Genomic DNA, 15,510 nt, shown 5'->3' on the forward strand with positions numbered 1-15,510 from the left:
AGGGAGGGAGGGAGGGGGGGGGGCAGGTTTTATACACGCTAATCTACATTAGGCAAACATTTAAAAGTGCTTTACATTAAGGTACTGTCGATACATTCACCTCTACGTCACGAAGCCATCTCTAAAGTGACACACAAGTCGTGGGTGAGCTGCGGTGACACCGAGCTCCTCTGGGAAACAAGAAAACGGAATTCGCTTGCAGCAAGCGCCAAGGAGTGTTAGGACGGAAGCCAGTGGAGGACACACGTGGAAATTTGTCTTCACGATATTGTTGTGTAATAACGATTTATTTAGTGGTTTACTTGAGAAAGTTTTTTTTTTTCCTATTCCATTACAAAAAGTGTTCTAGCAATCATTGAAGGAATGCGTACTGCCTCCGTGTTTTAAATGTTGGATTAAAACCATATTAAGATGGGAAGGGGCGGAGCTATAGCCGACATGTGGTATTACAAGATCCGTTAGAGCAGGGGGTGTCCAATCCTGGTCCTGGAGGGGCCACTATCCTGCAGGTTTTAGGTGTTCCTCTGCTGTGACTCACCTGATTTGAATGACTGAGTGATTAACAGGCTTCTGTAGAACCTGGAGACCTGCTGAAGAGCAGGGGAACATCTAAAACTTGCAGGATAGTGGCCCCCCCAGGACTAGCTTTGGACACCATTGCATTAGAGCTTGGAGTATGTGTCAAAGGTGACTCTCAGCTACTACCACGTCAAACTTTACCTCTATATCACTAAAACTGTCTCAGTTACAGCCATGTTTGGGTTGGCTACGGCGAACTAGCCCTTGTACGTTCAATGGTAAATTGCTGTGCGTTTCATTGAAATCCGTCCAGTGGTTCATGAGTTATTTTGCTAACAGGCAGACAGAGTTGACTCCAGTAGGCAAAGTTTCAAAAACAGGGCAGTTTGTCCCTGCTGGGACCACACCCAGTTTTGCCTCGATAACTGTAAAAGTGACTGAGCTACAGACATTTTCGTGTTGGTTATTACCGATTCGCTATGGTGGCCATTTTGAATTGGACTGTCTCCAAACGCTATTCGACAGTAGATGTGCAACCAATAAGTTTCATTAAACGAAATCCAATGGGTCATGAGATATTTTGCTAACACAATCAGAATCATATTAACTAGCCAAGTGTGTAAAGAACACAGGAGGAGTAAGTCTCTGGCTGGTGGCGCCTCTCAGGTAGTATAGAACAATACAAAACAATAAAATGCTACACAATAAGATATATTTACTGATATTACACAGTACACAAGCAGTGTGCTTGGGATGAGTCCATAAAATGTAGATACCATTGAGATAGCTTGATGTTACATGAAATAAGATGTAAAAAAAGACTAGTTGGTTGCTTAAAGGGGTGATGGCTTGTGAGAAAAAAACTGTTCTTATGGCAGCTAGTTCTGGTCTGCAGACTTCTGTATCTCCTGCCAGATGGGAGCAGATTACAAAGACAGTATCCAGGGTGGGAGGGGTCAGAGGGGAACTTTCCTGCCCGCTTCCTGGTTCTTGAGGCGTACAGGTCCTGGATGAAGGGCAGGGGGATTCTGAACAAGCGTTTTGGTGTTTACAATAGGCTACGGTCAGAGGCTTTGTAACGCTGTTCTAACACATGCCCTGCCGTCTTCCTTGCTCGTAGTTCCTCGCTGAGCCAAGAAGCCGAGCAAGAAAAGGTGCCTGTTTTGGTTTTAACTGGGGCGTGGGTGTCAGGAAGGCTGCTCCCGAGCATCAGTAGCTGATGAGAAATCTGTACGAAGGTGCTGGTGAAGGTCGGCAGTCGGGACTGTCAGGTCCGTGTGTTTTCAAGTTCCTGAAACAGATGGGGCGCTTGGAATTGATGAGAACGGGTGTAGATAGCAGACCCATCACAACAAGCTGGTGATCAGACACCCCAGGTTATACGCCTGCAGACTGCTGAGGAACAAGGAACATCCATCACTGACCAACAATTTACGGTCAAAGATGAATCGTAAGTATCATGACTGTGATACTAAATGATGAAACTGGTTGTAACTATTCATTTTCCTACCATAGGTATCTTGATATTTTTAAAAATAAAAGCTAGTGTCATTTAGATAATGTCTTGTTGTCTCAAAATAATGGAATCAGTAACTTTAATTAGTAACAGCAGGTTCCTTGTTCTTAGCTTCCAGACATTTGACCTAAGGAGACTCAAAAATGGCTACAGCACAGCCATTTTTTCAGACATTGAGCAACATGGGGCATGGTAGTAGCTGAGAGCCATTCCCAACACATACTCTGTGCGCTAACTGATTGAATAAGAGCTGATTTTAACTTTGCCAATAACAAATGGAGTAAAATATCTCATGAACCAGAGGACAGATTTTAAAGGAAACTCTCAGAAAGTAATAATTGGATGTAGATGTAGAACTGATCAGCTTTTGGGGTCAACCCAGTTCAAAATGGCCCCCACAGCTAATTGGCCTTTGCTAACACAAAATGGCTACAACTTAGTCAAAATTACAGATAGAGGTAAAGTTTATACGGGAGTAGCTGAGAGTCATCTTTCAACACATACCTCAAACATTGACATGTCTCGCAAGATGTGGCTGGGGCGGCCATCTTGGATTAAAACTGTCACGAAAAGTGGCGGGTGATTTGCGTTCCTTCAAGGACTCGACCTTTAAATCGTTTTTACAGCTCAACAATTTCTGTAATTAAGATAATCAACTCTACAATGAGCTGTAACAAAGTTGTGGTTCTTTAACAATGCTCTAGGGACGACTGTTTTTCCCCTTTTTTTGTTTTAACGTTTAACCAGAGCCAGACTTACTTGTTCTCAGTGGGCCGTTAGCCATTAGCTTTGTATTGAAATTCTAAAATGGTGGAAATTACATGTAAATCTCCAAATGAAAGGTCACAAAAAGAGAAACACAAGGTTAAAAACAACAAATTGCAGTCAGAACTATTTGCTTCACTATTTACTGCAGCTGGATGCAGAAACAGAGCTAGTTTGGCTCAGTTTATGCTATGCTAAGCTAACTAAGCTAACTAGCTGCTGTCCGTCTTTTAATTTAGTTTTTACTCTAACAACAATTTGGTGCAACAACCAAAGTGTCAACATATTCATTTAGGTTTGTATGCAATTCTGTGTTCTACTTTGTTTTACTTCCTACTTTATTATTAGGTTTGGTTTTGGGGCTTATATGTTTACTGGTAATATGCTAATTCTGTAGCAAAGCTTAAGTTATCTTATGCCACTTGGAGAACAAAGTACAATTTTACAGTAGTGTACAAACAGAGCCAAGTCAACACAGAATTAATTTTACACAATAGTCAGTCTATTGCACCATGACTATTTAACAGAAGGTGCTTTTTACTAGTGGGTAAAGATTTAAAAAAATACAATGTTTCTGAAGCTACAAATCCACCATTTTTCACCATGATTTGAAACCACATCATTACAAATCAGCTGCTCTTGTTTTTTGAGTGCATATTATACTTTAATTATTGTGCTGGCCAAGTGCGTAACACAATTAAAAAAAAAAAAAAAAAAAAAAAAGAAAATTACACAAATGTGACACCTGGCACTCATTCAACATGTTAATGGTTAAAATGATTATCAGATTTTTTTGTTTGTTTTTTTCTCTCCAAAGTCTAAAAAAACGTCAGCAGGATTCTCTTTTTAAAAAGCAGAGTAAAGAAAATTTCCCTATGGCAGCATTGCCTGAGAAGTTTTTTTTTTGTTTGTTTGTTTGTACATAAATAAAAAATAAAAATATTAAATAATCCGATGAACGCAACAGTGCAGAGCGGGGATTTAACCGAAATCAGCAGAACGGGATGAAGTAGGGGGGGTGAGGGGTGAAAATCTGTTGGCACGAGAGAGAGGAGACGAGAAGCTGTCCCCCATGTTTCAGTCTGTAGGTTTTTAGGTGCTGCTAGTAAGGGCCTTTTGTGTGTCCAAAGATCCCAATAGGGAAGTGTTTGACATGTGAAGACCACTGAGCCGCCAACTGGAAAAATTTGACATCATTCCACTCAACGCCATCAATCAGAACTGCAGAAAAGGCATTAAACAAAGAAAAGACAGGACTTAAAACGATTATGAGCGATACATTTATGTTCAGAAGCAATAGTGTCATTTTTAGTAGCCTGTTTTAGATTTCACTCATTGATCATTTAGTTCTATAAATAAAGGAAATGATGGAAAATGACCGATAACAATGATACAAATTGATTTTTTTATTCAAAATATGTATGGGATGCCAAAGGTTTTTTGTACGAATCAAATATCGCCGTTGTGCTTGAACAATTAGGAGATAATAAATATAAAAATAGAACATGGAGATCTCCAGTCTGTCAGTGTGAGGAGAAATAAAGCAGTAAAGGAGGAAAAATACCTCTCAGCATGGTTTGCTGGTGCTTGGCAGTGCAGATGAGGCGACTGATGCCCTCGATCACCTGACTCTTGGACTCCACCTCCTTGTCTTTGCTCTTTTTCGGCAGAAACATGACTGGCGAAGGGCGACAAGAAACATCCACCCCGTGAGTAAATAAGACCCAGAATGTGTCTGCTCTCTGTGAACAACAGACTGAAATGCAAATAACGTTCGACCTCATTTTGTGCCAGATTCAAGGTTAAAAGACTTGGATTTTAAGCTTCTACAATAACCGGAATTACTTATTATTAGTAAGCAGAAAGAAAGGGAAAAACACAAACAAACAAAAACAAATGCAATCTCAATTCTGAGAGAGTTGGGATGTAAAAAGATGTAAATAAAATCAGAATGTAGTGATTTGCAAATCTTACAAACCTATATTTTATTCACAATGGAACCTAGTAAATAGGAGAAATATTACCTAAAAATATAAGGTAATTTTGAATTTGATGGCTACAACATATTTCATAAAAGTTGTTTCAGGTTTATGTTTCTCACTGTGAGGCATCCCCTCTTCTAACATCAGTCTGAAAACATCTAGGAGCTGAGGAGAGCAGCTGCTGGAGGTTTTGGAATTTTGGTTTAACATTGATAGTCTGGATGAGAGCATATAATGTTCTAAAACCTGTATATGCCTTTCTGCATTGATGGAGCCTTTCCAGATGTGTAAACTAGGACACTAATGCACCCCTATACCATCAGAGAGGCAGGTTTTTAAATTGAGCCCTGATAACAGGCTGGATGGTCCTCTACAATTCCTCTGACCACAGATCAGTTCTCCTCTGTCCCTCAGTCCATCTTAAATGAGCTTTGGTCCAGAGAAGACAGCAGTGTTTCTGGATGGTGTTCACATCTGGCTTCTTCTTTGCCTGATAGAGCTTTAAGCAGCATTAGTGGATGGTACAGTGAACTGTGTTTACAGGAAGTGTTCCTGAGTCCATGCAGTGATGTCCAGAACAGAATCAGACCTGTTTTTTTACCACTATGTGTAATAAATTTTTAACATTTTACGTCAACAATTAACAACAAAGACCCCCCTACACCAGCACCTGCCCCTAACAAAGAAGTAGAAGAAAAATAGATAAAAATAGTAAATGAATGAATGAAATTAAAATGAAACAAATAAAGAAATAAGAAATAAAAGACTTTGAAATACACAGAGTGTGTGTGAATTCATCTACGTAAACGGAGCAGCTCATGCAGTTTAAAGCTTGGAACCCCACACATGGGAAGCAAAACATCTTTAACTACAGAACAGAGGTCCAGTTGCTTTGTTTATAAAGCTTTTTTGGATTTACAGAGCGTAACTGTGTTGCGGTAGTAGCTAGGAGTCCTTTATGGAAACACAGAGACTAAAGCAAAACAAAGCTAACAAAGTAACATCAGCACTAATGATGCAGTGCCCATAATTTCTAAATGGCGTTTTGGGTTTTGTCAAACCAAGCTAAGGGAAGAAATCCAAGAATTCTCAGAATCCCTCTCTGGGCAACAGAGAGCCCAACGTACCCTTCTTATTCTTCTCCTTGGTCACCACAGTCATGGACATGGTGGGCTGGGGGCTCGGCTCTAACCCCGCCAGTGGCAGCCGGCTGACCTGCAGCGAGCGGAAATTGCACTTCAGAGTGTTTTTCGAGGAGGAGTCCCGCTTCTCCATGTCTTTCTTCCTCTCTGTTGGAGCCACCCAGTAATCCACCTGAAGACCCATCAACTCCGCTGACTGACTACTAGAACTGGAAACGAAACAAGAGCTTAGACCAGAGGCAAATTTGTTTAAAACAAACAAAAAATTGAAGTTATTTACATTAAAAAAAATATATATACACACACACACTATATTGCCAAAAGTATTCACTCGTCTCCCTGCACACATATGAACTTCAGTGGCCTCCCATTCTCAATCCAGAGGGTTTGATCTGATGTTGGCCCACCTTTTACAGCTATAACACCTTCAGCTCTTCTGGGAAGGCTTTCCACAGGTTTAGGAGTGTTTCTGGGAGTTTCTGACCATTCTTCCAGAAGCTCATCTGTGAGGTCAGACACTGATGTTGGACAGAAGGCCTGGCTCTCAGTCTCTGCTCTGATTCATCCCAAAGGTGTTCTGTCAGGTTGAGGTCTGGACTCTGTGCAGGTCAGTCAAGTTCTTCCACACCAAACTCTATCGTCCATGTCTTTATGGACCTTGCTTTGTGCTCTGGTGTGCAGTCATGTTGGGACAGGAAGGGGCCGTCCCCAAACTGGTCCCACAAAGATGGGAGCATAAAATAGTACAAAATTTCCTGGTACGCTGAAGCATTAAGAGCTCCTTTCACTGAAACGAAACAAGCCCACACCATAATCCAAACCCTGACTCAAACATCAGATTACCAGTCAGAGAAGCACGACTCGTCCAGAGGACACGTCTCCACTGCTGTAGAGTCCAGTGGTGGCGTGTTTTACTCCACTGCATCCCACGCTTTGCACTTGGTGATGGAAGGCTTGGATTCAGCTGCTCAGCCATGGAATCCCATTCCATGAAGCTCTCTCTGCTCTGTTCCTGAGCTAATCTGAAGGCCACATGAAGTTTGAAGAGCTGTAGCTGCTGACTCTGCAGAACGTTGGTGACCTCGGTGCACTTTGAGCCTCATCCTCCTCTGAGCCACTCTGTGATTTTACGTGGCCGACCACTTTGTGGGCAAGTTGCTGTTGTTCCCAATCGTTTCCACTTTGTTATAATGCCACTAACAGCTGACTATGGAATATTTACAAGTGAGGAAATTTCACAACTGGACTTATTGCACAGGTAGCATCCTATCACAGTACCACGCTGGAATTTGCCGAGCTCCTGAGAGCGACCCATTCTTTTACAAATGTTTGTAGAAGCAGTCTGAATGCCTAGGTGCGTCATTTTATATGCCTGCGGCCATGGAAGTGATAGGTACCTCTAAATTGAATGATTTGGATGGGTGAGTGAATACATTTGGCATTATAGTGAAGATTTCAAAGAGCACAATGTTTTTCAAGGATTTGAAGCGCTTTTCATTTATTTTAATGAGGGAAAAAATACTGTTATACTTCAAAAAGTACAAAGTTGCAAAAACCAAAACTCATAGCAGCAATGTTCCAAATAAGCTGAACGTTTTGAAAAATGAATGAAATAGCTGAAAGTTTGCTGAAATAGTTGGAAGAAACTGTGAACAGGAAGTCAATAGTGTTAATGTCGAGCCAGCACACAGAAAAAGAAAGAACTAGAGCGTTCATTCAAACTGGCAGAAAGGGTCCGAGCGTGAAGACAAGTCTCTCCCTGAGGTTCGGTGTTTTACCTGTAAGCACAGAAGCTGGTGTTGATGGAGGGAGAGGAGGGAGGCGTAGGTGAAGCCTCTTTGAGAGGAGGCGAAACCTGTGGCGGGGTGGAGGAGAGGAGGCAGGAGCCCAGAGGGGTGGCATCATCCGAGTCTCCTGAAAAAGGAAAGCACTTCCCTCAGACACTGAGCAGCTGTGGGACGGGGTTCCTACAGTCCTGAAAAGGCTGAAACTTGCTGTTAGCCAGGCGTGGAAAGAGGTCGCAGTTTTAAATATGAAAAACAAATCATCACTCGGAACAAATTAGCAAGTTTTAAAGAATCCTGGCTTTTAAGGAGGAATTAAGAAATCACGATTGGTAAGAAGTTCATGTTGATGATGGTAATGACGCTAAGTGTGCATTTTTAGATACATTTTGGTTACTGTATAATTAATCCTGTCTTCAGATAGAAAAAATAAAAACAAGAGTCCTATGGATAACAAATGGTTTGGAAAAAACTTGTAATGAAAAACTAAATTGTGCAGGGACTTTCAAAGGAAAAGGAAGAAACGTGTGAAAGATATTAAAAAACGTTTAACAGCTACGATAAGATTGCAGACAGCAAAGTTTTGCATTTATTTCTCAGATAAGATGAGAGGAAATGAGATGCTGAAGGAAATTCAGTAGTGGCGAGCTGTTTCCATTCACACAACAAACAGTATGAGAGGAGTCAACACAAATACGATAAAAGACAACCACTCCACAAACCCCGTGACCTTGAAATCAATAGGGATCATCCTCGATCCGCAAGGTGTCCAGCTATCCAGTTTGCCGTGCCTGTGTAACAGCTGCAGAGTTAGAGCACTGTCAGGGTTTCGTCTCAGTGTTCACCTGTGACCTGAACCTTCAAACAAGTGACCTTGAAATCAGTGGGGATCATTCTTGATGGTGCCAAAACGTATTACGCCTTATCTTAGAACGGGCGTATAAAAAAAAAGTACTGTGAACACAAATTAACAAAACAGCAGTTATTGCACCTAAAATAGTCCAAAATAAAGAATAGATATAAAAGATATAGAAATAGGTTGCAGTAAGGTCCACTTTTGATCCGTGGCCCCGCTCTCCCTCAGAGCCAACACAATCATCCCCCAAACCCTTCCAGCTGAGGAGCTGTGTAGCTTGATGGTCCAAGAAATGAAGGAGTCCAAAAAACATAAATATTCATCAGACAGAAGGTTAGTTCCGTTGCACAACAAACATCACTGATTATAATACATAATTAACTGAAATTTAAATTATTTTGAAGCCGAAATGATGTCCCTTCAGAGTCCAACAATGCTTTCAGAAAATGTGAAAAATAAACCCATCTTGACTCATGAAACCTTATGGATTAAGGGTGAGCCCTATTGATTTCACAGTCACAGGATCAAAGATCAAGTTCACAGGTCACCCCATCGTTTAAACAGCTCTAAATTGATGACCCTTTAACATAGAAATGCCAAACTGCACAGCTGGGCACCTCATGGGTCAAGGATGATCCTTATTGATTTCAAGGTTACAGGGTCAAAAGGTCAAGGTCACCCCCTTGTTTAAATCTTTTTTTATGCTCCAAAGAAATGTCAACCCTTTTATTTCCTAGCTTGTACCTAAATACTGGAGTATCGTGTACTGTTGGTGGTACAAATCATCATTTTTTTTATCCAGTTCCTTTTCAGAACTTTTGTAAGTTTTAAAAACCAGCGTGTGAACAAATGGCCGCAGACTGCGTTAACCGTTAACAAGCGCCTTACCTGACGTCGCCGAGGTCTGCTCCACGAAACCCACTTTCACCACCTGAAAAACCCAACCAGGAGAAGAAAACCATTGAGTCCAGCTGAAAGATTCCCCAACATTCGACAGACAAACGGGCACCCAGACAAGACCGCGGTCAGGACTGAAGGCACGTCAGAGTCAACGACACCTACTTACCCCGATGAACGGGATGAACTTCTGACACGAGTCCTCATTGGGGCTGAGGAAAGGCAGCAGAGAAGTAAACATGTCAGAGTTAATAAGAGGAAAAATCAAATCTAAATTAAAGAAGACAAATGCAACTAAATCTTGGCTGTGAAAAGAAAGATATGAGAAATGGCATTTACAGTTACCAACACTGAGATCTAGTGATTAGTAACTTGCACATTTTCAGTGTTTCAGATGCTAATTGTAGCTTATCACAGCATAGATGAGGTCATATGGAAAGGCCAGTTGTACATGCTGCTGAGGCTCTAACTCCACTACAGGTTTCAGTCCTGACTGACGTCTGATTGAAGCAGGACAGGCAGAGAGCGAAACATGCAAGCCACAGGCCAGTATTTGACCATAAAGCCATCCCATCACTGCAGACACAGACCTAATGAACCTAAACAGAAACAATCAGGCATTCAGTAGGCAGCAAGTCCGTACAGCGTCAGAAAGAAGTGCAACCTCAGATCGGACTAAGATGGGACGTTGTGGGAAATGTAAATAAAAACAGAATGCAAGGATTTGGAAATCTCAGAAACCCCCATAGTGTTCACAATGGATCCCAGTAAACATAGCATATTTTTACTATTTTAATAATACTATTTATAGAAAAATATGAAGGTAATTTTGAATTTGATGGCAACAACACATCTCAAAGTTGTTCCAGGCGCAACAAAAGTTTGTAAAAGTAAGTGGTATGAATGAGACTAATTGTCAACTGGTCAGTAAGAGGAGTGGGTATAAACAGAGCACTTTAGAGTGGCTGAATCTCTCAGAAGTAAAGATGGGCAGGGGATCACCAGTCTGTGGAACACTGTCTAAAATCAGTGGAATAATTTCAGAATAATGTTCCTAAATGGAAAACTGGGCAGACTTTGAATATCTCATCACCTACATATAATGAAATATCAAAAAGATTGAAAGAATCTGGAGAAATCTCTGAGCTCAAAGGACTGAAAGTCAGTATTAGATGTCTGTGATCTTGGGGCCCTCAGGGGCCGCTGCATTAAAACCAGGTCTGATTCTGTTCTGGACATCACTGCATGGACTCAGGAACACTTCCTGTAAACACAGCTCACTGTACCATCCACTAATGCTGCTTAAAGCTCTATCAGGCAAACAAGAAGACTGGCATTCTGATTTAATTCACATTTTACACAAAAGTCCAACTTTGTCGTTATTGTGGTTGTAAGTCAGAAGGAAGAGCACCAACCTAAATCCTCCCCCCACCCCCCCAGCTCCACAGACTACCCATGTGAGGTAGTGCGGAACTACTCTACAGCAGAAGCTATTTTCCTGGTGACGTCCAGAAAAATAGCGGGCCTCTAAAGTCTATGTTTCCTAGATGTTACATTGTCCGATGATGTTAGAGGTTGTTGCTCTTGCCTTGAAGATATCTGCCATCGCCCCCCCAGGGAAGAAACAGAGAGACTACAGAGAGAGAGAGAGACAGAGAGAGAAAACAGTCTACAGGAGGAAACAGTGGGCCGTTCGCCGGTACAACAAATCTCTGCTGGGTTCAGCTTCAGAGCAGCCAGGAGGGACGCAGCCAGATGTCTGCCTGCTGTACGAGTGATCAGAGTGGGGGGATTTTAACAGAGCATTAGATTAGTTTACCTGGATGTATTTAGCTAAAAAAATACTCTTAATGCAGGTAAACCTAACCTAACCGTCATGCACTTTTCAGACTTTCGAAAAAAACATTAAAATCTATTAAAGGTGTAGCATTCTTTAAAGGAAAACATCACCAGTCGCCTTTAAAGTCAGATTCAGACTAAGATCATCCTGTTTCAGCCACTCTGCTCAAAGCTTTTACTCTGTGTAGTCTCCTGTGATTTGTTAGCGTTCAAAGTTGTTGTGAACGCCAGGCTTTAGCTGGATATCTGTAAATTGGACATTGTTTGTGTTTACTAGGATTGCTTTGCTGTGGCAGCCATTTTAACTTGGGTTGTTTATTTTGGGAGATTTTGCCAACTGTTCAGACTCAAAAAGAAACGGTTTGACTAAAATAACCCAGTTTAATCCTTTCTAATCGGTTGCTCTGTGTATGTTGGGTCGAATAGGTTGGAAAATGTATGTTTTAATGTTTTCATCCATCCTTTTTTGGTCTGGGTGCCTGTCCCCAGAGGTCGCTGTGGGACAGGAAGGGGGACACCCTGGACAGGACGCAAGTCCATCACAGGGACACATGGAGACAAATTCCCACTCACACCTACGGAGTTTAGAGTTACCAATGAAGCTAACATGCAGGTTTTTGGTCTGTGGGAGGAAATTTAAATGATTATTAATTAGACATTTAAGGATTTTTTATATTCACACAATAATACATGTGCAAGTGTTTTCAGCTCTGCGTGGCTCTTACCAAAGCAAACAGAAACATATTGTTTGGATGTTAGACTTCCTAAGTGAATTTAATGTTTCGAGATTTTGTTTACAAATGACTGAATAAAGCATCATTGTGACACGATCACTTTACTAACAGGATGTTTATTTTTTTATTTATCTTTACATCAGACTGGATGAATAACAGACAGACATGAGCAGCCGGGTTTGTGGATCTTTTGCCGGGGAATTTTTTTATTCGTCTCCAAAAACACAATTTCCTGTTTGTTTTTTTGATTTTTCTTTTGAACTAAAATCTCGGGTTTGTTTCCTATGGTAAGAAAAATTAAAAAAACAAAAAAAGAATGCCAAACATGGGTTTATTTTTATCTTCTTTGTAAATAAGAAGAACTTGAGAACAGACCAAATTAAAGGAACCTCACACGTCATCGGGCTATGGAGGGCCACGCGGGACAAACTCCATCATTTATTACATCGACGTCATGAGTTAACGCACTGTACACTCAGGAATATCTTTTATCGTTTCAGCCTCGCGTCCGCACAGAAGCTGTTCAAGGAGCCGCTGAACGATATTTTTCAAAACCAGGTTCCAGAGAGGAAAAACGAACCTTGAAACACTAATCTTACACGTTCATGTAGACAGTCTAAACGCCCAGAGTTAAACACAGAGAGCGAGAACTCGTCATGTGATCGTCTGACTCAACAGACGATCGCTGACATCATCAAAACAGGAATCAGTCGTCTTATAGCAGCATGTCTGAGTCGTGTGCGGGGTACAACTGCACCAATAATACAAAAAAACATCTGGAATATCCTTCCATAGATAAGTAACCCTACAATATACAATTTTGAGAGAATTTAGTTAATTTATCAAGAAAAACTACCTTCAAAACATATTGTGATAAATCTACTATGTTCACACTGACACGTTCTGGATTTGTTTCTTCTACAGGAAATGTTGAATGTGGCCGTCTTCATCATCAGATTTATGTGATTATCTGCTTAGCTGAAGACCTGCATCGTTTCAAAGACGACACGTCTTCTCATTGACGCACGTTTGTTGACATTGCTGCCATTTTGGATCCTCCACAACATCACAAATTCTGATTAGGCAATGAGCGTGAGTGCTCTCTCTCTCTCTCTGTTTTTAGCTTTAATGTCTAAATACAACCTTTTGAAAACTCCACACCTTGTTTCCTGTTTCTGGTGTGTTGTGGTGGCAGCGTTACAGCACCACATACAGGCCTGGCAAAGTTACTACAGCATCTTGGGTCGTTTTCTGAGTTTCTGTGCGGATAAAGAACCTTTCTAGAAACAGTGCCGTGTTTACAAGGAGAAATAAAATAAAATGCTCCTGAGTGGACGGGGCCAAAATTTCATCTTATTTGTACTTTTTGGCTTTTAATTCAGAGCTCCCACATGTTTTTTTCCTTATAGATGCGTTCTGAAAGGCTTAGTAGTCTCATGACAACTGCTCTCAAAATAAAAAAAAAAAAAACTTTTCATTTATTTTTCTGCTGTGGTGGATCTATGTTTTTTGTTATTTGAATAAAAAATATCAATGGAGTTTTTAAAATAGGTTATTTATTTGCATTTTAGTCACAAAAATACATCTGATTTTTTTGTGCGATTTTGTTGCTTCTGAAAAGAAAATCCACCGGCACAGATCCACACACCTTCAGAAGCACGACACAACTTGGGGAAGAAGAAATAAAAGGGAAACGAGCTGAGAACATTTGGTCTGCTGCCACTTTATCAGCACAGCTTTCCTTTACAGCCTGCTCTGGTGAGGCTGATGTTTGCTGCTGACACGACTCCATTAATTACACATAAACAGAGCTTCAGAGGTCCGGGAGGAAAAGGTCTTTTCACTAAAACTGTGACACACTTAACTGATTCAAGACAAGTCCGTTGCACCTGTGTTTGAAAAACCTCAGTTCTTTCTGACATTTTGCTAACAGGAGGCGACGTCTTGTCTGTGATGAACCAGTTTAAGCGTTCACACTGTAGTTTTCCTGCTTAAAGTTTCTTCCAAACGTTGCTTTGGACTCAAACGCTGCTACCATACTTGGAGTCGAAACGTTCGGCTCGTTCAGGACATTACAGCTGAGACTTTCAAACTTTTTATAATATTTAACTTTATTTACGTGTTGTTGCCCTCATGAAAATGCATAAAAAAACTCTTCAAATCTTAAAAAATGTTGAGCTTTTTCACATCTTTTTCAGCATATCTGCTTCATTTTTAGTTTTCAGCTACTATTTTGCTAATTGTACCTTTCAGCTACTGTTTTGCTGGCCTTAGCTTTTTGCTAGTGTTTTCCTCATTTCTTTCTGATGTTTTGGTCATTTTACCTTTTAGTTTATTTTCTGCTAGTTTTAGCTTCAGCTTTTAGACACTGCTTTAATAGTTTTCTAACTAACATTTTGGTCATATTAGCGTTTAGTTACTGCTCTGCTAAATTTTATTTTGCACTAAGATTTTCTTTAATTTCATCTTTTGCTCCAGTTCTGTTGTTCTAGTTTTAGCTTTTAGCCACTGCTTTGCCAGTCTTAGTCTTAGCTGGTGTTCTGATAATTTTATCTATGAACTGTTTTGGTCATTTTAGCTATTAGCTACTGTTCTGCGAGCTTTAGCTTTTATCTTCTGTTTTACCAACTTTAGCTTTCATGTATTTTAGCTTATGTTCTGATCATTTTAGCATTAGCTTCAGCTTCTTCAACAAATTTCAGCAAGTACGTGCTCTAAATTTCCACAGAAAATCCATGTTTTATAAGTATATTTTCTTTTCTTTTAAGCTTAATATAAAGAGTAGAAATGAGCCCTTCGGCTGGAATGAGCCCCGCAGCCGAACTGCATCTTTAAATCTAATAAACGCAGCTAAATAAAATACTCCCTCATGTGTCACTGAATCTAAATGATGCAGCTGACAGTTCCATGAAGGAATCAGTGCTTTTTCTTGTTAGTTCAACACAAACCAACGGCCCGATTCTGGTTCTGTCCTCATCCCGGACGGTCCCCAGCAGCTGCTGGCGTCTCGTCTCTTGTCCTGGTGGGACACTAAAGAGCAGCTTTAACGGTCTCCTGTGCCGGCAGCTGATAAAGTGGCAAGCTCCGACAGAAAGGTGCTCGAAAGGAAAAGAAAGGCACCACGAATCGTCGGGCTACGTGAGGAACAAACTCAACCGATCACAATACCTTAATGCAAAATCAAAATGAAAGCTCTTTTTCCTTCTGGAAACAAACAAAAAAAACAAAAACCACAGAAAACATAGAACACAAAGATAACAACATGTTACTCACACAGACAGTGACAGTGAGACAGATGCCCCCCCCACCCCAAACACACCAGAAGGCTCCACAACAATGTCACATTCCTTTTTTTTCTCCCCCAAAGAGGGTCCAATTACAGCTGGAAGCGTCTTTATTTGGGTTTGGAAACCACGAAGCAGTTTCTTCAAACTGCCAAAGGGGAGGAAGTTGGTGTTTTTCTTCATTTACTGATC

At 40.8% G+C, this 15,510-nt stretch overlaps 1 protein-coding gene across 5 annotated transcripts in view; it reads right to left on the reverse strand.

The window, feature by feature from the left end:
* Positions 1-238: 238 nt before the first annotated feature.
* The window catches only part of pacs2 (phosphofurin acidic cluster sorting protein 2), a 79,537-nt gene continuing 64,265 nt past the window's right edge, over positions 239-15,510 (reverse strand). For 2 of the 5 annotated variants that reach the window (XM_017415981.3, XM_017415972.3), the window contains exons 19-25: positions 15,203-15,238; positions 9,631-9,673; positions 9,453-9,495; positions 7,703-7,838; positions 5,910-6,133; positions 4,365-4,478; positions 239-4,021 (exon numbers count right to left, since the gene is read on the reverse strand). In XM_017415981.3, the coding sequence (XP_017271470.1) occupies positions 3,903-4,021; positions 4,365-4,478; positions 5,910-6,133; positions 7,703-7,838; positions 9,453-9,495; positions 9,631-9,673; positions 15,203-15,238 (715 nt within the window). In that variant the 3' untranslated portion in view covers positions 239-3,902. Of the gene's footprint in view, positions 4,022-4,364; positions 4,479-5,909; positions 6,134-7,702; positions 7,839-9,452; positions 9,496-9,630; positions 9,674-15,202; positions 15,239-15,510 lie in introns of those variants that run through there. The other 3 variants (XM_037977813.1, XM_017415990.3, XR_005233634.1) reach the window with 3 other exon arrangements.

Source organism: Kryptolebias marmoratus, linkage group LG10 (assembly GCF_001649575.2).
Source record: "Kryptolebias marmoratus isolate JLee-2015 linkage group LG10, ASM164957v2, whole genome shotgun sequence".
NCBI classification, from domain to species: domain Eukaryota; kingdom Metazoa; phylum Chordata; class Actinopteri; order Cyprinodontiformes; family Rivulidae; genus Kryptolebias; species Kryptolebias marmoratus.